This window comes from Periophthalmus magnuspinnatus, chromosome 6 (assembly GCF_009829125.3).
Source record: "Periophthalmus magnuspinnatus isolate fPerMag1 chromosome 6, fPerMag1.2.pri, whole genome shotgun sequence".
Lineage (NCBI taxonomy): Eukaryota > Metazoa > Chordata > Actinopteri > Gobiiformes > Gobiidae > Periophthalmus > Periophthalmus magnuspinnatus.
Window position 1 is genome coordinate 3,657,669 of NC_047131.1, and position 27,483 is coordinate 3,685,151.

Sequence of the window (27,483 nt, forward strand, 5' to 3'; positions counted from 1 at the left end):
TAAGGAAAGAGTGTAGTTAAAATGCAGAGAGAGAAAGAGGGAGGAAAGATGGGAGGGATGCAGTGAAAGAGAGAAAGAGGTGGGCAGAGGGTGGGGTAGAGAGAAAAAAAGGGGAGAGTGAGGGATGCACAGGAAGAGAGAGTATAGGGCGAGGGAGAGTCTGAGGGTTGGGGAGAAAGTGGGAGGGGGAAGAGAGAAGGAAAGAGGAGGAGTAAGAAGAGTGTGAGGGGGTTAAGGAGAGGGGAGTTTGAACAAAGTGTCGAGTGTCGGGTCCAGAATGAAGTGACAGTGGATTTGCCTGCAAACAGCTGGAGTCTCTCTGAGCTCTGCACTGCTTCTCTTCTTCAAGGGCGCGTGGTAGAGAGGGAATCGGGGCGTGTCTTGCTCAAGGACACAACAACAATATGCACAGTATCACTCAAGCGGGAATCGAACGTCAACCCTCCAGTGGATGAGTGATCTAGTCTTAAAAAACTGAGCCGACACCTCGCCAAATTCAAAATGCAATCTTTAAATACTGTTTAGAGTAAGATGTCACCCAAAGTAGCCGGAAACTAATTGCGTATATGATTATTTCACCTCACTTGTGGCTGCGCAATTAATCAAAGTCTAATGAGGATTGGGTCATCTCTGTAATCGTCAGTGATATGCGTGGGTCTTTTTAATCAAGAGAGCTACAGCCAGCCTTCTGTTAGTAAAAACATGAGCTTCGGAACAGAGTTGGGAATTTGAAGGAAGTCTGTGTCCAGGAAGTTAAGAGTAAGAGCCATTTTTATTTGTTTTTACAGCGGAATAAAACACTTTATTACTCAGTTTCCATCTGCAACAAGACATAGAAGTTATGAATTTAACCTTTTGTAGTTCAAATCTTATCATAAAGCCAAAAGATAACCAAAATGTTCTCAGTAGTTTAAAGAAAAGGGACACGCGATAAATGCTGACCCCAAAAATTATTGTTCCTTGTATCACATATTCAAGTCGATATAGTAATTATCGTGACAGGGAATACATAACATAATAATAATAATAATAATACATAACAGGAAGTTCTCTGCAGCCCTCGTCATCCTCCCACCACACGGCCCCTCCCTGCTCCACCCTCGCCTCACGAAACAGCGGGTGGAATGTCAAAAATTAAACTAAAAATAAAAATAATAAAAATAAAATGCTGATCTAAATATGTTGTTAGACATTAATACCACATAGAAGACCCATACCTCCTCTTTAAAATCACATCCATCGTCGTGATCACTCTATATATGAAAAATGTTATTCACTTTTTTTGTCATATCAGCCCTAATCCCACTTAATCTGTCCATTTCATTTGGATAATTTCACAGGAGATATTACACTGACTACACCAGACATTCACATCTCAAACTGAACATATTTAAATTGGAAATCTGTTTATAGAATTATGAAAAGCAAATCCACCAACCAAACTCCATTAACGTAGACCATTTCTGTAGCTAATATATTCCTTGTACTTTGTGCCCAACATCTCCAGTACAGAGGACATTTTGTATTCTGTGCCCGAGCAGAGGATTTGAATCAATCTGTAGCTCTGTCAGGGACATATTTCTACATAATTACACTCAAACAGCAGCGTATTCAAAAACACAGGTCACAAATGTTAACATCACCTGTCCAATCTCCAAAGGCGTAACTGCTGACATGAAAATAATGCAGATGTATTAGGGAATAGATTAAACTGTTAGAAAAGCAATAGGTTAGGTTCGTGACATACTGAAATGTGATAGAATCATTTCAGATGGAGGGCCGGGGCTTGTAGAACTCAAATAAACTATTCACTGTTTTAGACTGAAACAGAAGATCCGCATATCTTATTTTTTGCTTGAACGATCTGGTAACCTGCCCCATTATTGTGTCGTATACAGTTGGTGAGAACTATAGTCTGGTTACTATTGTCTGTAGATATTTAGAAGATGAAGGTGCTCAAGAGCATGTTCAAAGAAGAGGTATTATGAAGAGGTATTAGATGTTTTTAGCTTGTCATAATGTTTCCTCATCAAAATCATGCCTGAAGAGGTCATTTATCGACGATTACGGTTAGCGGTAAGATTCTGCGCAGCGTTCAACTCGTACGCCTACGTCACCCGCGCTCCCACATGACAATTCTCCATAAATATACAAAAATATGATACAAAACTGTACACAGCAGCGTGATGAGCAGTAGTTTCTTTAGCAAAATGATAGCGCTCTGAAGGGGGAGTGACATAGCATGGAGAGCAAAAGGAGGGGAGATGCAGCGTCAAAAAATGAAACTTATAAAACATGTTAATACGCTGTTTTCTGGCGAATATATAGCATTTTCAAAACAATGAAAGGAAACATGGTGATCTAAATATGTTTTGCGTTACAGTTAATACGCCTTCCCTTTAAAAGAAATCGTTGCCTTATTAAAAAAAAAAAATGTTATTAGTGGAACCAATCTCGGATAATAATAATAATAATAAAAAAAAAAGATTCATTATTTGTGGTTTATCAGTTTGGTTATATCCTTCAAAAACAGTGACTCTTGCGTAGAAACCCCCACCCCTCAATCTGATATGATAAAAGTGCTCTTAAAGGTCATGTGTTCGACAGAGGAGTGGATCTTCTTCTTTTGTCAGATCGTAGATAATAAATGGAGGTAGTGCATTCTATTTGTCAATTGTCAGTTTCTGTTAGGATGTGTTCACGCTTGTCCTGTTTGGGCCCAGTTTGGTCCTGAAAATAAACTTGGCTCTGCTCTGGTCCTGGTCCTAGTCCTAGTTTAGTTCTGGATTTAGTCCCAGTATATTTTGATACAGTTTATCCTATCAGCTCATATACGTTCACTGCGCTCTGTGTATTTGCAGTATATACTCAGAATTCGGCCTTATTAACTTTCCTGACCTCTGCGGTTTGTTCTTCACTAACATGTAGCCCTTACTTCTTCTCTCCGCCTCTCTTCCTCCCTCTCTCTCCTCCTCTCTCATCTCTCTCTCTCCAGGCCGATATCTCCGTTTGAAAATGTTTCGTGAGGACCATGGCTCGTGGATGACCATGTTCTTCAGCACAATCCTCTTCCTCTTCATCTTCTCCCACATCTACAACCTGTTCCTGCTCATGGCCGGCAGCATGGAGTAAGACTTTTTTATCTATCTGTCTTTCTGTTCATCAAATAAATTCAGTCTGCTCCTCTCTCCAAAGGTTTCACAGTGAAGGAAAATAAGGACTGTTGCCATGGCGATTAATGATTTAAAAGTAAATATTACATCTTTTGAATGGGGAAAAAGTCCTCCAAATGATGCAGTTATAAAAAGAAGTTGAAACCCATGCGGGTACTTTTCCACAGCTAACATCTGCTGCGCTAAAAATTTCATGACTAAGGCCTAGAGTTAAAACATACATTATTCTAAAGCGCATATGGCAGGTGGGACATTTCACTAAAACCTATATTTAAGACTCTGCACTAGGTACAACATTTGCAAAGTTTTCCTTAGTTTTCCCCCAGTTGACCTATATTAACCCTTTTTGCTTGTGTAAACTTGTAGCTACAGAAATGACTGCACTAAAACTGCAAAAGTCTTACCAGTACTTTGAGAAGGAGCTGGAGTTCCACTAGTGTTACCAGAACCACAGTTTGAGAACCTGCAGGTCATGCGTTTCCTCTTTCTCCTCTTCTTCCTCTCCCTCATTATCCACCTCCTTCTTTTCCTCCTCTTCTTCCTGCTATTTCTCTTTCTCTTCCATCCCCCCCTTCCTCTTCCTCCTCCTTCTCTTTCTCATCCTCCGCCTCTGCTTCCACTTCTTTCTTCTTTTCTTCCTCCTCTTCCTCCTTTTCTTCCTCCTTCTTGTCTTCCTCCTCTTCCTCTGTCTCCTGCTCCCCTTTCTCATCTTCTTCCTTCTCTTCCTTTTCCTCTTCCTCCCTTTCCTCCTCTTCTTCCTCTTCCTCCTTCTTTCTCATCCTCTGCCTCTGCTTACTCTTGACCTCCCCTTCCTTTTCCTCCTTTTCTTCCTCTGTCTCCTGCTCCCCTTTCTTATTTTCTTCCTTCTCTTCCTTTTCCTCTTCCTCCCTTTCCTCCTCTTCTTCCTCTCCCTCCTTCTTTCTCATCCTCCGGCTCCGTTTACTCTTCCTCCTCTTCCTCCTTTTCTTCTTCCTCTTGCTCTGTCTCCTGCTTCCCTTTCTTATCTTCTTCCTTCTCTTCCTTTTCCTCTTTCTCCCTTTCCTCCTCTTCTTTCTCTTCCTCCTTCTCTTTCTCATCCTCCGCCTCTGCTTACTCTTCCTTCTCTTCCTCCTTTTCTTCCTCCTCTTCCTCCTTTTCTTTGTCATCATCTTCTTCCTCTGTCTCCTGCTTCCCTTTCTCATCTTCTTCCTTCTCTTCCTTTTCCTCTTCTTCCCTTTCCTCCTCTTCTTCCTGTTCCCCCTGTTCTTCCTCCTCCTCCACCTCCTCCTCTTCCTCCTCATGTGTCACGTGCTCTCCCTCTTCTCCTGTGATTGATCTTATACGTCTTGGTTGAGCAGCAGCGTGACAGGGCCCTAATAATCCATCAGCCCTGGTGGTAAAACACAGGTACTGCAGGAGCCTGGAGCTGTTCACAGATTTATTACTTTGTTCACAGACTCTGTTGAGCTGGCCTGATGCTGACCATTTATAAGGCTTGGCTATTTCTTTTGCCCTAACCTTAATTTATTGCCTTTTTTAAATTTATTTTTCTTTGTTTTTTTCCATAGCCGACCAAAGAGTGAGCAGTATGGATTTTATAAAACAGTATTTGTCTGAATACTGAAAATAAATAAATGCTGAAGAAATAAAACAGAAAAACTGTAGAAAAATGAAAACAGGAAAAATATGAAAAATAACTCTTTGAAAATGTAATAATTTTTTTACAGAGTGAAGGTCAAAAAAAATAAAATACAAAATGAAAACTGGAATAATAATATTCCAACAGATGCTGGTGGTAAGGTTGAAACAGAACACTGGTTCAATCCCAGCTGTGACCTGTACATAAAGCTGTTGTTGTGCTCTTGAACAAGACTCTTTACCCACCTTATCTGTGTGAATGTGTGATGAATGGGTGATTTTTGATGAATGGGAAGGCCACAGATTGCATTTTGTCCAAAAGGTAGAGAGAAAACATAACTAATATTGTCACGAAACAAAAATTCCAAACTTGATTACTCCATTACTCCGTACTGATGTTGGTACCAGAGGGATAATAAAAATTTTTTTTAAAAAAACAACAAAAAAATGTTTTTCTTTATACAATAGAACATAATTTCCAACACAAAATAATAGTAGTTTCTTTAATATTATATTGTAGTACTGGTTATGATATTGATCAAGGGCGCTCTAGAACTACTCACAAAATCTCCATCTTTGTCCTATTTATGTATTTTTTTATTTTTCTTTATACTGTATACTTGTTCATTTGGGTATCTAGTTTCAATACTACCTTCAGTTTCGAAACTGTTCTGCATATTGATTGTTTTGAACGTTATAACCAATACAAAATAAAACATTACACAAATAAAAGACTACGTCCTCATGTTACTGCCCCACCTGCTGCGTGACGCCGTACTGAGCGTGTACAGACCAACACCACCCATCACGCCTGACAGGAATCCGTTTGAGTATCAGCAAAGTGTCTGTCTGAGGAGAGGAAACATGCCCTTGAAGCTGCGTTCACACCAGATCTGAAACAATGTTCTGTTCAGTGTAACAAATAGGGCCCGGGACATCACAATAATTACTATATTGAATTATTGTTCGATACATGAGAGAAAGAACACTGTTTTTTAGGTTCAATCATTATCACATGTACCTTTTTAAAACTTTTTTGTGGTATTCAGCCTATATGATAACATTTGAGTTGTAGTTGGTTGGATAATTAATATGTATGACACACTATATATAAATAATTGTGCCAGTAATGTATTGCTGGGCACATTTTTTGCAACATGGCTCAGTGGGATTATCCTGCTTTTGGATGCTTGTGTCAGTGGTATAAAGTACTTTGAATATAATCAAACCAGGGCTGCTGAGAACAAATTCTGGTTTGCTGTGTGGAGTTTGCGTGTTCCTCCTGTGTCTGAGTTTCTTCTGGCCTCTCCCATTTCCCCCTATCAACCTAAAAACATGCTCAATTGACGAATCCACTCAGCTAAGGTGGACTTGACTTAGAAGGGTCTAGAATCGGACAATAAAGTGTAAAAAACCTCCGTTCAACCACAGCCGCTGATTTGTAGCACGTGTTTCTCAAATGCAGAAGACAACTCTAGAAAATTTTCATAACATTCAGAAAAAATATATAAAACTTAGAAGTTAAAGAACAGTTTAGTGCTTTGCTGCAGAAATCCACACTGTTTCTTAGTCCTCTTAAAATAAATAGAATGATTAAATAAAGGATGGGTCAACTGCAGAGGACACATTTGCACAGAACTATAAAGTATAATTTACACACTATTACAGTGGCTCTACTTCTACAACACTTTGCTAACATGTCAATTATCTTATCTTACTCTGACGTAGTGACTTGCACACTCTAGTCTGTATCAGGAAGTGCATCTGGTAAACAAGACTGAAGGAAGGAAAAAACCCTATAAATCTACCCTATAAATATATTTGTTTATAATGCTTAACAAGTGGAACTGTAATTAGAGCCAAATCTCACAGTATGATATTTACAGAATTATAGATATGGAACTTTTTACTTTTAAATGTCTTGACAAGACTTTGAATCATTACTGTCATAATCCAAAGAATTAAGATTTAAAAGTGCTTAGTGAGTTATTTCTTCATGTAGTCTGCACTGACACGGAGCAAAGGATCATGGTCTAGTTTCCTCAGGTTATTTATGCCGCAGCAGCAAACCAATACATTTAATCAGATGACCTTGTAGTTCCATATTGTGAAACTTTTGGCAGTTAGACATCACAATATTCTGGTTATTGTTACATCAGTGATAAGCCCAGAGCATAAGGCTGTTAGCCGGTGGTAGTGTTTTGTGTATTTCCCGGTGCCAAAATGATGAGTTGTATAATCGCTCCATCTGTCACTGGCCACAGCGCTGACACCGGCATCCATCTTGTCTGCTTTTTGTGAGTCTGTCCAGAATAAGTGAATGCTTGAATGAAGGAGCTGCTCTGTCCAGACGATGAATGTTTCCTGCTTAGGGATGAGTTACATGTGCGATGACTGTTACTGTAAAGGTTCTTAAATCTACGAAGAAATTCTCCTTAGCCTCCTAGCATAATTACCTAAGACATGGTTCAAAGTTTGGAGGAAAATTGAAAACTAAGTTAAGGTTAAGGTATATTTTATGAATCCCTCATGAGGAAAATTCATTCGCTGCTTTTGACCCATCCTTCAACCAGAGCCGCTGGGGCAACCTGTCAGGAGCACTGAGCTACTGCTGCACAACGCTCTTGAGCTAGGCTTGGTCAGGACCACCTTAGTTGGAGGATTTCATCTATTGTGCATATTTTGGGTTGATGGGGGAAACTGGAGTGTCTGGAGCAAACCCACACAGACACTGGGAGGAATATGCAAGTGTTCTACTAATAATGTAGTGCACCTTTTATGAAAAATCTACTTTTTTTGTCATCAATGCATGTTTGAGTAATATTGCAATCTTTCCCAAACACTATTCGAACCCTCCTTACAGTGATTTGTTCAATACTCAGCTCATAAATCTATATCACTGAGGCTCCTACATACCAATTATCCATAAATATACAGCAGCAAAGCAGAATACAACACAATACACTACAACTTCACAACTCTGATGACATGTGCAGTAGTTTCATGAAAGTAATGTAGCACTCTGAAGAGGGAGTGACTTAGCGTGGAGAGCAAAGGGAGGGGGGACTGAAAAACAAAAATGAAATGATTTAAATACATTGTTTTTGGCGAATACAGTTGTCCCTCACTATAACGCAGTTCACCTTTCGTGGTCTCGATGTTTCACAGACTTTTTTGTGTGCAATTTTACATGCTTTTTTACAGTGTATGAACATGCATTGTGTTTTGCGTCCTGATTGGCTGAGGGACTGTAGACCATTGTCCACCAGTCTCCTCCGTGCCGTGTCTCCTGTTCAGTACGGAATGTGTTCAGACAAATTTACATAAATGTTGGATCACAGTGTGACTCTGAAGTGCTGTATGTTTGCAAGTTTTCTCCCCGACAAAACCCACAATGTCGATGAAACGTCAACCCTCGACAAAGGCGCCTACGAAGGTTTGAACTTTGAGAGAGTTTAAACAAGAGAGAAATGTGAGAAAATGTTAATGCCTGTGTGAGAAAAGTGTATAAAGTGTGTGGTGAGGGGTTTTACAGCAAAAAACATATAGAATACATAGAATAATTGTTAAAAAAAAAATAATGCTGACTAGTTCGCCGATTTCACCTATTGTGGGTTATTTTTAGAACATAACCCCCACGTTAAACCAGAGACCACTGTATAGCATTTTCAAAGCAATAAAAGGTAACACGGTGCTCTAAATATGGAATGCGTTACCTGTTAATACCCCATAAAAGTGTAATACCCCATCTTTAAGTAACACCACAAGACTTTTCAAGATGTCCACAGTAGTTATAAAACACATAATATACAGCTTTAAGTGCCTTGGTCACAAAGTGGTTAAGTCTTTTTTTTTTTACTTCAGATCGTTGGCCTTGAAACAGCAGTGAAACTCAAATACTGTTTCCATCATGGCTTTTGTAACCGTGTTAACATGGCAACTAGATGATAATTAAAGAAAGAACACATCCCAGGAGCATCTCTGTAGACCTGTTTTATAAAATATGTCAGCGTTACTATAGCGATTAGAGATTTAGATCAACATGTTCAAGTATTTCCATGTCATTCTTGTGTTATGGCTTCTTGGTTCTGGTGCGTCTAAACTGATCTTTAGAGTATTGATTGAATGTGAGGGTGAATTGTTTTACTTGGTGTGTTTTGGTCCTGGTTCGAGCCCATTTAGTCCAGAGACTTGAGACTTGGTTTAGTAGTGCTCTAGTCCTGGTTTAGTTCTGGGCTAGTCCTGGTTTAGATTGAGCCATTGTTCAGGATGCGACAAACATAATGGATTTGAGTGCACTGAGCCGTTGATTTTCAACATTTCAACAAACAAAATTTAAAATCTCCGTAATTTGCTCACAGAAAGTCCGTGCATCTGTTGTGTAAGCCTGTTCAAATCCATCAACAAGACCCTGCCGTACACATACTTCCAGACAGATGGCGCTGTTGTAGTGCTGTTGAATCTTATGTTATATTCCTGTAGTTCCTCTCTCTCTCTTTCTCTTGTCCTCCTCCCTTCTGTTTTTGCTCTCTTTTCCAGCATCCCTCCGTCCGTGGAGAACCGGAGCCCTGCCAACAGCCATTAGCGTTCACATCTTAGTCCAAGAGCAGCACGTTAGATCTGGGTTATCACGCAAGGAACTGGAAAGCTCCCTAAAATAATCAAATAAAGCTCATACGCAGATACGAACAGTTTTTTTTTTTATAATATCAAATAAATAAATAATAACACAGGACAAATTTGGACTTCTCCTGAATACTTAAGTTGCGAATAGTGAAGTTGGCAAATATAGATAAGTTTCTAGCTGTACTGCGTAACATTCTAGAGTCTAAAAGTTTGACAAAACAATGACATTTCCATATAGACAAGCAGGTGACAGTCCTTTTGAATAGAAAAGTTGAGCAGTACACCTTTAATGCAGGGCTGAGCGATTACAATTATTGCTTAAAAAATGGAATAATGTGTGAACCAAAAGATCTGGGTTAGTCTACATTTAGATTTAGTCCTAGTTTAGGCCTGGATTAGTCCTGGTTAGCCCTTTCTGGTCCATTACATACGTTTTATATTGAAGTCATTTAATCACATCATTTGAGTTTGGCTTAGACCATAAATGTAGAATATCTGATCTCACAATATTGTTGGTCTGGGGTTGGTCATTGCAGGGACATGTTTTTGGCACTAACTGTGACATTCTGCCCTGATGCTGCACCACAGGAGTCCTGCTCTGGGGTCCTGCACTGGGGTCGTCCTCCTCACAGGCGGCCAGATTGGTCCTGTCTCACACTGACACTGCACTGACCTAGTTTAGAAGTGCTTTAGACCTGGTTTTGACCTGGTTTAGTCCTGGTTTAGTCCTGGTTTAGTCCTGGTTTTGGCCTGGTTTTGGCCTGGTTTTGGCCTGGTTTTGGCCTGGTTTTGGCCTGGTTTTGGCCTGGTTTTGGCCTGGTTTTGACCTGTTTACCCCTGACTGTACCTCTCTTTAGACCTGGTTGAGTGTAAACCTGGTTCAGTCCTGCTTTAGTCCTGCTTTAATCCTGGTTTAGTCCTGGTTTAGTTTTGGTTTTGTCCTGGTTTAGTTTTGGTTTAGTCCTGGTTTAGTTTTGGTTTAGTCCTGGTTTTGTTTTGGTTTAGTCCTGGTTTAGTCCTGGTTTAGTCCTGGTTTAGTACTGATTTAGTCCTTGTTTAGTCCTTGTTTAGTCCTGGTTTAGTCTTGGTTTAGTCCTGGTTTAGTCCAGATTTTGACCTGGTTTTGACCTGGTTTTGACCTGGTTTTGACCTGGTTTTGACCTGGTTTTGACCTGGTTTTGACCTGGTTTTGACCTGGTTTAAACCTGACTGTACCTCTCTTTAGACCTGGTTGAGTGTAAACCTGGTTTAGTCCTGCTTTAGTTCTGCTTTAGTCCTGCTTTAATCCTGGTTTAGTCCTGGTTTTGTTCTGGTTTTGTTCTGGTTTAGTCCTGGTTTTGTTCTGGTTTTGTCCTGGTTTTGTCCTAGTTTAGTCCTGGTTTAGTCCTTGTTTTGTCCTGGTTTAGTTCTGGTTTAGTCCAGATTTTTTTCGGGCTTATTAAACTGTAGTTTATTCTATAATATACCGTGGGTTTACCCTGTTTTAAACCTGGCTTAGTCCTTAGTTTGTTTCGAGCATATTGACAAAATTCTGTATATTTCAAATGATTTTTAAGTATAGTAATGCAGCTCACTATTGCACATTGTTTCTAGACCTTCTCCACATTGCAAATGTATCTCTTTCGCATCTATTCTGCTTATTGTGCTATACAAAGGCGAGGTTTTTTGCCTCTAGGTTTGACATCTCACCTTCATTTTACACAGTGGGGTGCCCTTCTTAGGTTGCCCTCCTCATACTGCCATATTGTTCCTGTCTCTCTCTCCCCCTCCCCATCTCCCACTCGCTTTCTGTTCTGCTCCTCTTGCTTTTCAGGTCTTACCCCCTGCTGTTTCTCTGACCCTCTCCTGTCTGCCCCCCCCCCCTCTTTCTCTCTCTCTCTCTCTCTCACACTCTTTCACACTCTTTCCCCCTCTCTCTTGCTTTCAGATCCCTCACCAGTTTGTCCCTCTCCTCTCTTTCTCTCCCTTCCTCACCTGCCTTCTCCCTCCTCTTGTCCCTCTCTCTTTTTCTCTCTTTCTCTCTCTCGCTCCCTCCCCATCTTGACTTCCTCCCTCCCTCTCTCTCTCGCTCTCCTGCTTCCTCCTGCTTCCAGGTCTTCCCCCCGCTGACTCTCTGACCCTCTCCTGTCTGCCTCTCTCTCTCTCTCTCTCTTATTTGTCATCTCTGTCTCTGCCCCTCTCTCCCTCTCTTTCCCTCTCTCTCTTCCATCTTTCTCTCCCTCTTGCCTCCTGCATTCAGGTCTTCCCCCCTGCTGTTTCTCTGACCCTCTCCTGTCTTCCTCCCTCTCCCTCTTCTCATTTATATTCACTAATTTCCTCCGACCTTAGCTGGTGCGAGCAGTGCTTCACTTAATTAACACTAGCTACAGGCTCACAATGCTACATTAGACAGACCCTGCCACAAACAAGCACAGTACAAGATCTGATAGGCCGGGTCTGTCGCCTGAATGACAGCTGTTTGTTTGTGATTACTGGTGTAAAATGTGTTCATCAAAGCTTCATGGCGGAGAGGAGTCATCTATTCTCATTGTATTTGTCCTCTGCTGTTTATTCAAATGTTGTGGCTGAGTATATAGAGGCACTTCTACTAACTAAATGTGGTTTTGGTGAGTTTATTGTTGCAAAGATGAAACATTGAAACTGCATTTTAGTCCTGGTTTAGACCTAGTTTGGTCCTAGTCTTATTTATGGTTTTGTTCTGGTTTGATATTGGCTTAAAGGGCCTGTACTTTTAAGCAAGCAAATACTGTCTTGCACCAGTACAGATATATAGGATAAGGTCAAAATAAGTCCTCTGTGTACTGTCTGCATCTATGTTATAGTGTTTAAACATCTGCACTCTATGGGTCCTCTTTATTTTATAGTAACTCCAGCCCTATGCTCCACCCAGAGCCCTGAGGTCAGAGGTCAGCTGACCAGAGGTGACAGAGCCTTTTCTGTGGCAGCAACCAGACCATGGAACAGCGCCCTCTGCCTGTCAGATTCACTCAGTCCTTAATGAAGTTTAAGATTAGACTGAAAACCCACCTCTCCTCCCTGGCATTTAATACTTGCTAACCCAGGATATCTTGGTGTTTTATTGTACTTTTTCTACGTATTGCATTATCTGTACATTTGTTGTTTGTTTACTTTTATGTGAAGCACTTTGGGCTGCTAAAGTTGTTTTTAAATGTGCGATATAAATAAAACTGAATTGAATTGATTATAAAGCTTTACCTTGATGGCGATACTCTGATCTTAAAATAAACTAATCTATGGAGCCCGGCATAGGACATTTGCAAAATATAATACTAATGCATGGCCACTAGATCTCACACGATATTATCTTGAGGGAACGACTTAATTATCACGACAGAACGAGTTATTATTTTTATTTTTTAAGTTAAATATTTTGTGCTTTTGTGAAAATATATGTATAGAAAATATCATGTTCCCTCAAGGCAATATCTCCCTCCTTCAAGAAAATGATGTCGTTCCCTCAAGATAATTATGTCGTTCCTTCAATATAATATCTCGTTCCCTCAAGATAATTTATTTTTTATTTTGTAACTATAATTATTCTCCTTTCCATCATCTGCAGGACTCCGTACTAGTTCTGTTTTGTCAAGGCAGTAAAAATCAAGTAGGCTACTGCACCTTTACAGTGCTTTATGTAGTGTTTCTGGTTCCACCACCAGCTTCTCTCCATGGAGATGTTATTACTTTGCCTAGAATGTTCCATAGTTTAGCATTTAACTACATAGGTGGCGCTACCAGATCAAGTTCAGTGAAGAGGCTACCTGCTTGCTGTAAGATTGTATGTTTTAGTGTTTAATATACTGAGAAAAGTAATCACATTTCCATAGAGACAAGCAGGTAGAAGACCCCCGACCAGAAAAGCTACACTGCGCATCTTTAATGTCAGAGAATTCCGTTAGAATGAAATGTTTGCTTTTGCTTGTTCACAGAGTGTTTGGTTTTGTTTGAAAAGCATAAACACAATACACTGTAAATAAACTACAACTGTGCATGAATAGTGAGTCCTATATTTCAGATGGCTGTACGATAACTCATGTCACATTTCCCTTTAAATTTACCTGTTTATAGCATTACCACGGCTACAGATTGGCAAACAAACACCACCAAAGACAAAATGGAGAAGCTAAAGCACAAAGGATCATGAGTAACAAAGAGGAAAGACCTTGCAGCGTTCTAATCCGATTCATGGTTGTCATAGTAGTGAAGAGTTACACCAAACGAGGAGTAAGCCAAAGGGAGATGGGGAATGTTCTGGAAAATATACAAAGGACTAAACCAAGACTAATCAAATCATGTTATAATCCGGGACTAAACCAGGTCTAAACTAGGTCTAACCAAGATCTAAACCAGGTCTAAACCAAGGGATAGGAAGATGGAGAGTATAGTACTGAGTAATATTGAGCCTAAACATGGTCTAAAGTTAAACCAGGACTAAACCAGGACTAGACCAAGTCTTAAGAAGGTCTGAACCAGGACTGAACCAGGTCTAACCCAGGACTAAACCAGGACTAGACCAAGACTTAAGAAGGTCTGAACCAGGACTGAACCAGGACTAGACCAAGACTTAAGGAGGTCTAAACCAGGACTGAATCAGGACTAAACCAGGATTAAACATGGGCTAAACCAGGACTGAACCAGGACTGAACCAGGACTGAACCAGGACTGAACCAGGTCTGAACCAGGACTGAACCAGGACTGAACCAGGACTAAACCAGAACAAAAACCAGGACTGAACCAGAACTGAACCATGACTAAACCAGGACTGAAACAGGACTAAACCAGGACTAAACCAGGACTGAACCAGGACTGAACCAGGACTGAACCAGGACTGAACCAGGACTGAACCAGGACTGAACCAGGACTGAACCAGGACTGAACCAGGACTAAACATGGTCTAATGGTCCACATCTATGGCGTAAATCAGGACAGAATCAAGCAGTTCTGAACCAAGGTCTAAAATAAACTAGGACTAAACAGGTGATCTCACTGTGTACTAAATCAAGTCTAAACCAAGACTAACCCAGGTCCTAACCAGGCCTATGACTAAATCACAACCAACCTAGACAAAAATAATACCATGTATACACTTCAAACCAGGTCTAAACTATAAACTAAATCTTAACAAGTGCCAAACAAAACCAAGACTAAACCAGGACTATATAACAGATGACATCCCTTAATTATTTGCCTATTAACTTTATTTGGATTCTTCTTCCCTTTTCTCTAAATCATTCGTGATTAATGCGTTTGATCCACTTTGGGCTGACTTAATTAAATAACCGTCTAATTAGGACATTGTTTTTGCTCGTAAAGGCGTTTTATATCATGGTAAATGGGACTCGCTCACAGCCACCCCCTCCCCTTCCTCTTTACCTGCTCCTAATCTGACACATACATTAAAATGCAAATAGCCACAGATGTGATGCTTCAGTAACGCACGGATTACAGCTTCGGGGAGGAATGGACAATATGACAGAAGGCAGGTACCAGGCGGGGAGCTGTTGACCCATAAAGACATGTTTAAACATTAGCAGACATGTTCGAGATTAGAGTGGCAGAGTGGTTAGTGATCCGGGGCTATTAACAAAATGGTTGTCAGTTTGATTGATTGATAGGCGGCTTATTTAAAGGGCACGCATTATGCAAAATTGACTTTTTTAAGCTCCAGGTTATAGTGTTGTCTTGTCCTTGTCAAAAACATACCTAGAGCTGTATTTTACTTCATTCAGGCTTGTTTCATTACTCCATTAATCCAAAGTTGTCTTATTTGAACACTCAAAAATGCTCAGTTTGCATTTTTCCAGATTGTTTCGTCACAGGCAAATATTCTGTCTTTTCCTGCATGGTTTTTAAGTTTGTAAGTCATCACTGGACTTGGTTGCTTACAGCAGAGGGAGGTCCAACACCTAAATGTGACATGAGGAGGAGTTTATAAATGTGTTTTCCAAATGTAGACATAATTTTAAGATCGAAAATGTGAAATGTAGCTCCAACTGTGACCAAAATCATGTTTAAAAAGGTCATTAAAGCGACAAGATTGTTTAATATGTGGCCATAAAAAACATGCATGTCAGAATGATGTATACTTTGTTATTTACATTTAAATGAATTGTCATTTTAAGGGCGGGCAAGATGGAACTGGAAAAATAAAAAGGTTATTAAAGCGCTAACAACGTTGGCTTTGTAATACTCTTTGAAATAGTTTGGGAAAAGGAGGGACCTACAGTGGAGTTTTAGTTTAATGCTAAATGACAAAATGCTCATTGAATTCAACAATGGCGTGTTTGACTGATTAAATGTGTAGCTGCAACTTTCTTTTTTACCTTTGCTAACATTTTTGCAATACTTATAACAGTATGGATAGTGATTGGTACAGAGGAGGGACAGTGAATATATTGTAGGTTTATGGATGTAGTAAGACATGAAGTTAGATTGGTTAAAGCAGTATCTTATTCCTGTATATTTGACATAAATCTGAAGTCATTTTTCATTACGACGGCATGTGCAGCCTGGTCCTGATTCACATGCACTGTGCCCATATATTTACAGCACACCCACAGTTATTTTCTAATCATATCTCCTGCTGTCTCTCGCACTCCTACTCACAACATGCATCTCCCAAATGACTCACTACTTACTGAACAAATTACCAGCATTTATTTCACTGTAAGCTTCGCCTCCAGAGTAATGCACCCAGCCAGTCTTTTTGAATATGCAAGACAAGGCTATTCATTTCCCCGTACCATTATTACATTACATTACATAACCCCATTGCATTCTGGGAAAAAAGGAGGTAAGGCGGGAGCAGCTTGTGGCCTTATTCGTATGTCATTGTCACGCAGAACAAACAGGAGTCGTAGTAAACATTGGGAATCATGGCAAAGATGGCTGTGGAACCCTTGGGACAGTAGCAGTAGCGGGTTGTGTATTTTTACTACATATGAATAAGAAACATAAAAGACAGGTGTTGGAGCAGAGCCAATGAATTTTGCAATAGTTTTGTTGACATGGTGTTCAGCTTTGAGATTATATATTATTATATATACGTGCCTATAGGCCAGACTGGAAAATGCATAGAAGTGTAATGTAATGTAATTTGCCATTGAACTGTAGTACAAGGTTATTCTTTTTATCTGAAGTCCCATTGAGACTAAACATCAAGGCTGGTATAAACAGGGTGACTCACAATTAAATACACCACACCATACATGGTTGGAAAAATGGATACAGTTGTCACTATATCGCAGTTCACCTTTCGCAGATTTTTTGTGTGCAATTTTACATGCTTTTTTACAGTGTATGAGTGTGCATTGTGTTCTGCGTCCTGATTGGCTGAGGGACTGTAGACCATTGTCCATCAGTCTCCTCCGTGTCGTGTCTCCTGTACAGTACAGAATGTGTTTGGACAAATTTACATAAATGTCGGATCGCAGTGTGACTCTGAAGTGCTGTATGTTTGCAAGTTTTCTCCCCGACAAAACCCACAATGTCGATGAAACGTTCTGCACCGACAAAGGCGCCTACGAAGGTTTGAACTTTGAGAGAGTTTAAACAAGAGAGAAATGTGAGAAAATGTTAATGCCTGTGTGAGAAAAGTGTATAAAGTGTGTGGTGAGGGGCTTTACCGCAAAAAACATATAGAATAATTGTAAAAAATAAAGCGGATTTTGCCTATTGCGGATTATTTTTAGAACGTGATAAACCCCTGTGATTAATGAGGGAACACTATACTTACTATAGTTGCATAAAATTTGCGTTTACTGCGTTTACTGTTTAGAATGAAAAAATGCATATTTTTCATGCCGGAAAAAGACCAAAAATAACTGTTAATGTCTCGGAAAGAGTACACATTTTCTCACAGTCCCGGCAAATGGGAGGCCAAATATTTTCCCTTTGTGTTCCAGGTGAATTTACTTGTTTGTAAAGTAAACAGTATGGCTAATTCTAATAGCTAACCCAAAGGCTGAATAAATGTAAACTCATTAAATCACAGAATATTGTCAGTTTGAACCTGTTTGATATGTTTACACTGTTTATGGTGGTTAACCTCAGATCCATTTTTTGTCAATGCGTCACAGTTTAACTCTTATCAGCCGGAGTCGTCCAATCACCTCCCAGTTCACAAATGCTAATTACCAGTCAGAGCGGCGTTCCAGGGCATTTTTTTTCAAGTCAGAGATTGGAAATATCTCTGTTACCAGTTGCTTGGAACACACCAGATGCGCCTCTTGGGCCCATCTCCATCAAAAAAGTGATTTTATCTCAAGAGACTTCACGGTAAAACCAAGATATATTCTGCTTTTGTGGGCTTGTTAAAAAGAAAAGTTACACAGTGTACTTTTAATGTCAATATTCAGGGTTTGGCTTTATAACAGTGAAAAATAGAAGCCTTCCCCATAAATATGTATAAAACGTGAACTCAACGAACCGCGTCAAATAACAGAAGATGTGTTTACATAGAAAAATCATGGTACATTTTGCAACGAACAGGTTGTTTTGGTCCATTTCTTGTATTTGAAAACAACAATATAAAACCCCATGACAACTCACAAGGACCATTGAGACAGATGCAGGGACGCTCAGATGACATGGAAAGAAAATTACCGTACTTGAGAGAACAGAAAAGCTGGAGTGGTCTTGATTTAATTCAGTTTTTGAAGCCCTAAGGCCGTAGATTAAAATGTCTTTTTGTACCTCTTCTGACACAAGTGGACCTCATCAATGTTACGAGTGATGCTCAAGACTGACTGGCAGCACACACTATAGGAGGCAAGCCACTAGGAATTCTAATCAATTAATTTTGTTGTTTCTTAGCAACAGGGAGACGAGATTTGATCGCACGACAGTCCAACAACTCATCAGTGAAGCGAGTAAATATGTACCTAATGCGCAGATATATGCTGCACATGTAGTAACGGACTTGGGGCCTGATTTTGCCAGTTTTCTTGCACAAACCCACATTTTAAAGATGGACTTGGCGTGTTGGGTGGTGCGCAAAATATGCAGGTCTAGAAGGCTGGCTGTAGTCCTCGTGCTCAGCCAGTCAGAGCTCTCTCCTTTCTCTTTTTTAATTAGAAATGAGTTTATTCCAGCCGTTTTTCTTTTTATGTATTATAATTATCATGAATTTATTTTTTTCTTGGTTGTCCTCTCATCAGGTCAAGTTGCAGGCGACAGTAGCTCATTTGGTCGAGTGTCCAAAGGTTGTCACTTCGAATCCCGCTCTGCCTGGAATGTTCCACTGTGCAGCATTAAGTGTATCTAGCTTGCATTTATTAATTTACAGGTATTTTTGTTGCTAATACCATAAACTGTATATATAAATGGACATAGCTAACCTGCTAGCCTCGATATTCCAAATAGGAAGCGAACATGGGCGCACTTCTAGCTCCATCGACTCTGGCTTCAATTCACTTTCCGTTGAAAAACTCTCGCTCGTCTTGGCGTAACTGCTGCTGTCAGGCTCGTCATTATGCTCTTTGGCAGTTCAAATCCTACTCTCGACCTAAAAAAAAAAACAGGGAGATTGGTGCGATTGGTCCCACAGATGAAGGCTGTTGTTATGTCCTTGGGCAAGTCACTTAACTCGCCATGCCCCCGGTGTCTGTGTACACTGGTTTATGAATGTGTGTGTGAATGGATAAGTGCTTCTTTGACGTAAAGCGCTTCGAGTGCCTTGAAGTTGGAAACGCGTTATATCGAAATGTGACTATTTACCATTTACCAATTCTGTAGAGAGGTTACCATGCTCTCAGTAAGAATACATGTTTTTCAAGGTATTTTCTGAGTAATAAAATCAACCATTTAACATTGGACGCAAAGCAGTAACATTTCCATGAGACAAGTGGTGAACCCTCTACAAGAAAAGTTGCATAGTGTGCCTTTAAGAGACACCATACGCAAGGACAGAACCAAGCGAGGAGATACTTCAACTTATGCTACATTTACTATAGTATTTATCGTCACAATTGAAACCAACTAGTCAGTTCTACCTTGAGAAATTGCAACCACAACTGCTCAGTGATTGGTTTTGCTACTGCTAATGGAATAACTTACACTGTGAAGAATGTGGACCGTAATACAATGCTTTAAGATTTACCTCTGCAAGCTGAAGGCAATCAGAACTAAATAACTCTGCTGTGATAATCCAACATGTGGGCTTATTGTGTATGTGATGATGAATAGGTTTTAGGCTTTAAGTTGCCTTGGGAGTGCCTAAGTGACAGTGTATAGAGTGTGTAGTGACAGCTTTATGCTCCCTGGTAACGAGTGTGCACTGTAAATATGAGCCACGGTGCTGTGAAGTGTGAGGAGGAGCAGAGCAGGAGACAGCAGCTGCATTTCAATGTGGACAAACCAAGGTCGCCACGTAACGCAACGAGCAAGAACGCCGTTTATGGGGCGCTAGAGGTCACCCGCAGAGCAAAGAGGCTAAAATGTGGTGGTAAAGAAAAGCTGTGGGTTAGCAATAGGACAAAATGTCAAAATGTCTGTATATGTTGTGATGGGGGATATGCCACCTTCTTTTCACCATTGATATGCTTTGCCTGGAATGTTTCACAGTATAGTATTAAAATTAAATGCATCTATCTTGCATTTATTCATTTAGAGGTATTTTTGTTACCTAATATTAGACTGTACATATAAATGGACATAGCTATCCTTCTAGTCTCTGCGTTCCAAATAGGAAGTGAGCATGGGCGCACTTCCAGCTCCATCAACTGTGGCTTCAATTCACTTGCCATTGAAAAACTCTCGCCCCGCTCCATAACTGCTGCTGTCAGGCTCGTCATTTTGGTCTTAAAATGTTCGTATCAATCCAGGCTACATGATCCCGGTGCTTTTATTTGGCTATTTATCCGTAAATCAAGATAGGAACATTAATGACAGACCAATGAGGCGTCTTCTTTCCCCAAGGTCGCTCCTGCTAGTGTTAGCGACAGGTTTGATTGACAGTGTTGGTAAGGAGGGGATGGGAGCTTAGTGACACCGGGAACAGCCATTACCTTCAATAGCCGCTCTCCAGATTGGCTCATTGGTTGCTATGGAACTGGGCTCCAAATTCTCCCTGAATCTGAACGCTGTGGGTGACGTTCAATTCTATTTACAGTCTACGGCTAATACACACAAAGCGCTCACCTTTTTTACAGATCTGAGCTGTAACTTGGCCTGTTGGCTCTACATGCTTGTGCAGATTGTGATTTTACAATGAAATACTGTTGTCAAGATTTGTAATTGTTTAAAAAAATATATTGTTCTAACGTAAAACATCATGTCCGATGGATGATCTAAGTTAGTGTGTAAGCATGGACATATCATGACATTTTCAGTATCGTTTGCCATGTATTGTATTGATGTCATTTATTACAACATTTGGAGGCTAAGTAAACAGTTCTTCTCCTTGCTCTTAGTCTAAAGTTTGTTTTAAAAGAAAGAAAATCCCTTATCCGTGTTTTTTAGAGAAATCATCAAACCATGTATTGACAACCAAACAGATCAATCGGGATTAATCACAAGAAGCAGTGACCCAACCAACAGCAGGGATATAAAACCATCTAAAACCACAGTTCATTCCACATGATGAGTGCACCACACATGTCTATCCATCTTCTGACTGGGTTTTATTGGACAAGTGTACAGGAACCAGGATGACGCAGGCAGCTAATAAAAACCACCTTGATTGGAAATGGCGATTTACACAAGCATTAAGTCACTTAGACATTCAGAGGCTTGGCTCTCGTCCAGTTACTCAGCACATCTAATGGAGTCATTTACCCCACAGAAATTACAATCAATAGTTTGGGGAAGGCTGTCTGCATCACACAGTTTAGACTTTAACTCAGGAAAGTACCTCAGAGAGCCACACTGCACTACACAAGAAGTGCAGTTAGACACAAACTGTAACCAAATAATATTATTCAAGTACAAGTGTAAAAAGTAGTGATACTCAGAATTAAGGCAAAGTATTTAATAATTGTTGATATGACATCCATGCATGTTTTACTCATTTTAAACCCTGTAAAAATACATACATTTTCAACAGTACTTAATCATTTTCACTAAAAGCAGCACCGTATATTACCAAAGGTAAAGCCCTTACAGTCTGGGCAGGACTCCCAAGTTTGAATTTACGTTCAGCTCTGGTTTTACCAATGCTGCACATGCATTTTCACTGAATTTATGCTGAGAAAAACAAGGAAGCGAAGGTCTCTCACTCATCAAATATACTCGTGGCCCTAGCTTTGTGTCTCCATTTGTAAAAAGGTACGTGTAATTTTTTACATTAGACGCAAATGCATGTTTTCGTTTTAGTCACCATACACCACGCCTGGGATGGGTTTTGTATTCATATTAGTAATAGGCTGGTAAACTTTATAACTAATAATCTATACCTTTGCCAACACTTTGTTGGCAGCAGTGTAATTTGTCAGACATATTTGCTCAGAGAAACACCTGAACATTGTATTAGTACTGTTTTTTTACAAAGCTCTCATCATGCTTTTTGAAAAGGGCCAAACTATTGATTGTGTTGTTGATTTCCAGATATCTGCTGCTCCTGTTAATGGTCAGCTGTACTTCCATCTTCATACTGAGACTTACTGGTGAGTAACATCCTAACGATTGCATTACCCTTCCACTTGGTTTTAGGGGATGTTTGTCATTATATTTGCATCAAACAAAAAACTATCTACACAGACAAATCTTTTGTAATGTCCCTAATTTAACTCATGATTATTTTTAATAACTTTAAACACAAATTGGACATACAGATTATTTTTAATTTGTGTTTGCGGTTGACACTTCCCATTAAACCACATGTGGAGGAGCCTGAGGCTGGAGTTTATGTAAGAGGTCAATATTTGAAATGAGCTACGTTTGACTTTGTTTTTGAGCTAGTATTTATTTCTGAAATAGGAACAATTGGATGAATATGTGTGTTTTTTGTTTTCAGGTGCCCAGAGCCTCTTAGATCTTCTACAGAGATAAAATACTGCCCTTTTTTACACTATGTGAATGGACTTGAGGTAGTTAATTAAGTAGTTAACTTTTAATTTGTGTTTGTTTGTAAGTCACAAAAAAGGATAATACTGTCCAATGCATTGCATTGTTTCAAATGTGTTTTAACTGTTAACATAATAAGACAATTGTGTAGTTGTGACAAAGGGGTCAGAGGATTAAATTGGCCTGTTCTTCCAAATTGTTTAATTGTCATATTTGTCATATAATTGTTGCATGGATTTGCATTTTTTAATAAAATCATTTGTTTGTAAGCTACTCTGAATAAAGGAGTTTTATTTTGAAAAGCACAATAACCTTTAACGGTAAAGAAGCCGTAAAATCACCAAGCGTAGTGGGTTGTAAAAATAAAAGTAATAATACTAAAATACTGTCCACCTGTATATAGCACGAAGCAGTTTTCCTATTTACTGTATGCTTACCGTAAATATACGGCTTTGTACAGGCACATTTTGCTTCCAGCTCTTTACCGTATATTAATGCTCATTTTTCTTAAAGTGTACGATCTCTCCTGGGCTCTAGTCGAAACCTCCTTAAGGCTCACAGTACCATCCTGTCCAAGACTCTGCCCATACGTCATCCATTCTCTCACACAGCAATTTTCCATAAATGTATAAAAGCAGGATACAACAATACACTACAACTTCACAAACCTGATGTGATGTGCAGTCATTCCATTAGCAGAGTGTATGCTGATTGTGCTGTGATAGTGTTTTGAAGGAGAGCAAAGGGAGGGAAAACTCAGAGTGCCAAAAAGCATTAAATAGCATTAGCATAAATAGCAAATAGCTTTTTCAAGACAATAAAAGGTAACATGGTCATCTAAATATGTTTGTAATGTATAATATAATATGTAAAATGTATAATATCGCATAGAAGTGTAATACCCAGTCTTCAAAGTAAGTTTACAGTTAGTTAGCATGGTAAATAGTTATTCTAGTTCTCATTCTAGTCTATCCTATGATGCTATTACTGTGCTGAGCATGTACTGTGTGACCAGTAAATGTAACTAACCAAAAAAAACAATTCTCACTGCCCCCTCCGTCTGTGATGAGTCTGGGGACTGTAGCACGGCGTGATCTAAAGCAGGACTCCTTCACTTTTTCAGGCCCAGTGAAAATGTAATGCCCTTTAGAGGCGGTCGACCTAATGAGAGAGTTCAGTCTAGTGGAACATCGGTACAGCACCGCGCTGTGACCAATCAGACACAAAATGGCCGCCTCGTGGTTTAATCGCGGAGCCAGTCGCAGAGCCAGTGCCAAGTTCTGCCCGTTCTGCCAATATTTGACCCCCAGAGGAAATGCTATCAGTTTTCACACACTTGTTCAGTTCAGTAATGTTCAAGGACTTTGTAATTCCTTTCAAAGTGGAATTATATGCAAGGAATTGTAATGTTACGGTATGGACAAAAGTTAAGTTTGGCTAGAGTCCGATTTGACTTTTAGTGCATACTAAACTTGTGAAGTGTGCATGTCCTGTTACTTACTGACTGTGGGCTTCCCTGTTGAGAAATATATAGAATAGATTACGTTTTCATATTTTAAGTATGTCCTCCTTGTACAATAGCTAAGTGATTTTAAATAAATTATTGTTTGTTTTTTTTTGTATTATTTTTTTTTTTACTCAATAATAATAAAATTCCCATTATTAAAGGGCCTATATTATGCTATTTTCTATGCTATAATGTTGTTTCTTCATCACAAACAGAGCTGGAGTTACATTTTGTTTCATTTAACACACAAACCCTGCATATTTAGGCTCTATTCCACGTTGTGATGTCATGTGGTAATAGAGGAAGCACTGGACTGTGTTTTTAAACTCCACACACCTTCACTAGTATCAGTTAGATGATTTCAGCCCTGGAATTTCCAGTCTCCACTGAACTAAAGGTAAAGTGTAGCTGTTAACTTGGAAACTACCACAAGACATCACGAGGCAGAACAGAGCGTTTTGAGCTTTGGAGATGCACAGAGTTATAACAAAGTGTTACTCAAACATGTGTGAATGAAACAAAACACAACTCCAGGTCTGTTTTTGAGGAGGTAATAACATTATGACATAGATAAAAGCTCACAGGAGTCAATTGTGTGTAATCTACTGTAGGACCACAGATTTCAGTTGGTCATTTTCAGATTTATATAAGATTGTGTGTGAGATTAAATGAAATAGCTTAACAAGGGAAAGTCTGCACAGCTTTGTTGGCTCACATTTTTAATAGCTTAGGTCCCCAGAGTTACACAAATACGATAGAGTGAAATGTTTGTCCTGCACTGTACATTATCTATGTTTCATTAAAATAACAAAATTGTTTTCGTCAGCACCTCTCACAGGTCTCAAAGAGCTCTTGGGAGCGTCTTGGTTTGGTCCTGATGTAGATCTGGTCCTGGTCTTGAAACAAAACCTGGAACTATACCAGGACTATAGACCGCAGCACCAGTACCACTTTTGACGTGTGCAAGTGTGAACCACAGACTGTATAAAGAAGTGGACTAAGAGAGTGACATCACCCATAGTGTTCAGCTCCAAATGAAGTAACCGGTTATTATTGTTTAATATGATGGATATTGCTTTGGTGTGTGTTGTTATTGAAGTCTTGTTTACCTCCACAGCAGGGCGAAACACTCCTGGTCTCTATTAAAATGCATGACACATTCAGTATTGAAGTAAAACCTTTAAACTGGCAGTCATTGTATTTCGGCTTTGACTTTGCTGCTTTCCCTACGATCCTTTTCAGCCCTGGTCTCATTCATAAAAACACACAAGCAATTAATGTGTATTAAAAACCACATCATTCACTAATATGTGAAACAGATTAGCCTCGGCAGCTGTTAACCGTTTAGACGGGTTTGATACTCATTTCAAAACAAATTATGAGCCAATAAAAAGGGGCTAAGAATAGATTAGATGAAAACTAAACCATCACAGGCTGTGAGTGGTTTTATAGGAACTAAGAATTATTTTAGCAATCAAATTGTCAGCAATGACATTTTAGATTAGTCAGCTGTAGTTATGTGATTATTTCTATTGTGCATTTTCAAATACATTTTAGTAGGTAGTAGGTATGGTGACTGAGAGCTACCAAATAGAAAATATAGGGATGCACCAATAGCACTTTCCAAAACAGAGGTTCTGTTACAGTGGTAAATCCAGTGTATTATTTCATTATTTATTATCCAGTGTTATTTTTATCCTATTCATTTTTTCATTGTATAGTTTCATTTCATTATAGTATAGCCTACTTTTTCACTGGGATACTTATTTGAGGGGTTGTCTTAAATTTATACCAAAATCACTCTAGTAGTTAGTTAGCTCTACTTTCAATATAATTTAGACAAGTACCTTTAATATTGGTCTTTGCAGACCGCACTCCGTGCTAACGGCTAACGAGCCACTTTTAGTAGAACAGTGAAGTTTCTCTTAATTGTACCACGGCCACACTTGACCAATATAATTTTCATATACAAGTCCCTATGCATGCACAAGTAAACATCACCAGCACCACTTAGCCACATTAGCCTGCTATTATGTAAACACAAGCACTGTGCTCATATCCTTTGTGAACTATAAAGAGCTTTAAGAGTCCTAAACATTTCCATAGCTCATGTGACACATGTGAGTAAAGCTGAGCCTAATGTGCACGACATTTAATGTGCTTCTTCATGGTCACCTCTGCTCAGAGCTCAGAGCTGAGTGCACAGCTCAGAGGTGAGTGGTGAACGTCAAATAAGATGCAGCACAGTTATGTTGGTATCGGCCCAATACTCGATACTGGTATCAGTATCAGTACATCCCTAATTTTAACAGTCGACTTGTCATGATTATTCCCATTTATTGTAACAGCCCCTGTACTTTTACTTGATCTCTATAGTCTGTGAATGTATGGTCTTGTTACATGAGTAATAGTTTTGTTCAGTAATGTATAAAATGATTTACTATTGGCTGTAAAGGTATAAATATGTTTTTATATTGTTTTGTGGTTTATGTGGACAGAAAATGACCCACAAACACCAGTGACGAATGATGCCATTGACTTGAAATGTGACCTCTCGATCCCCCGTGTTTTATCCCCTTCTATAATAGTGGATAGAGTGACCTGTGGGTGTTTGGTGTGAGGGAGGGGGGTACAGAGGGGGGTTAGGGGGGCCCACCTGCTTCATCCAAATACACATGGGACCAGAGGGGCAGGTGTAACCAACCCCCTCCAGACCAGAGACTGAAGGAGAGGAGAAGAGTGACCTACTTGTACTCCCTCAACAAAATGGAGTAATATATGAAATGGGTGAGGGAGGGTGGAGGGAGGGTGGAGGGAGGGGGGAGGCACTATGACACTTAGGTACTGTTGTGCTTTAGTTGTGTGCTGTTGTGTTTTGCTGAGGGCTGTAGTCAAATAGAGAAATTCATGGTTGACTAAATATTTGCCGTTGACTAAAAAGGAGGCGTGGCAAGGAGTCGTTATAATCTGAGAATTCATGCAAAATTCACCATTCATACAGATGTGTACTGAAACTATTTATATGAAGAAAATGCAGATTAAACTCATGCACTTCCAAATCTCACTTTATACCATGATGTTCTCCTATGTATATATATAAAAAAAAAAATCTAAATAATTTGACTAACACAAATTTTGGCCAACTGAGATGCCATCAGCCAATTAATCGACTAAACAAATAAAGTCATATTCATATTTCACAAAAATACGTAAAAGGTGCTGTACCTGTTTTTTTACTGCCTTAAAACGTGAATTTTTATTTCTATTTACAGTTTGCAGTGGTTCAAAGGTATTCCTCATTTACCAATGCATTCTGATCGTCCTAAAATGCTTTCTAAATAGACAGTACACAGCTGATTTATTTTGACCTCGAGACCTGCTTATACAATACGTCTCTACAGGTTATATTTTGATCACTTTCCTCTTTTCTCCTGCAGTGAGCACAGTGCTTCCCCCTCTGCTCTGAAATCAACTGAACCCAGAGCAAATTTACCAAACAAATGGCTCCTTTTCCAAATGTTACAGCATTAAACAAAATGG

At 39.5% G+C, this 27,483-nt stretch overlaps 1 protein-coding gene across 1 annotated transcript in view; it reads left to right on the forward strand.

The window, feature by feature from the left end:
- The window catches only part of tmem117 (transmembrane protein 117), a 79,623-nt gene that overhangs the window by 19,228 nt on the left and 32,912 nt on the right, over positions 1–27,483 (forward strand). The window contains exon 3 of the mRNA XM_033968205.2: positions 2,996–3,128. Within this exon, the coding sequence (XP_033824096.1) occupies positions 2,996–3,128 (133 nt within the window). The remainder of the gene's footprint in view (positions 1–2,995; positions 3,129–27,483) is intronic.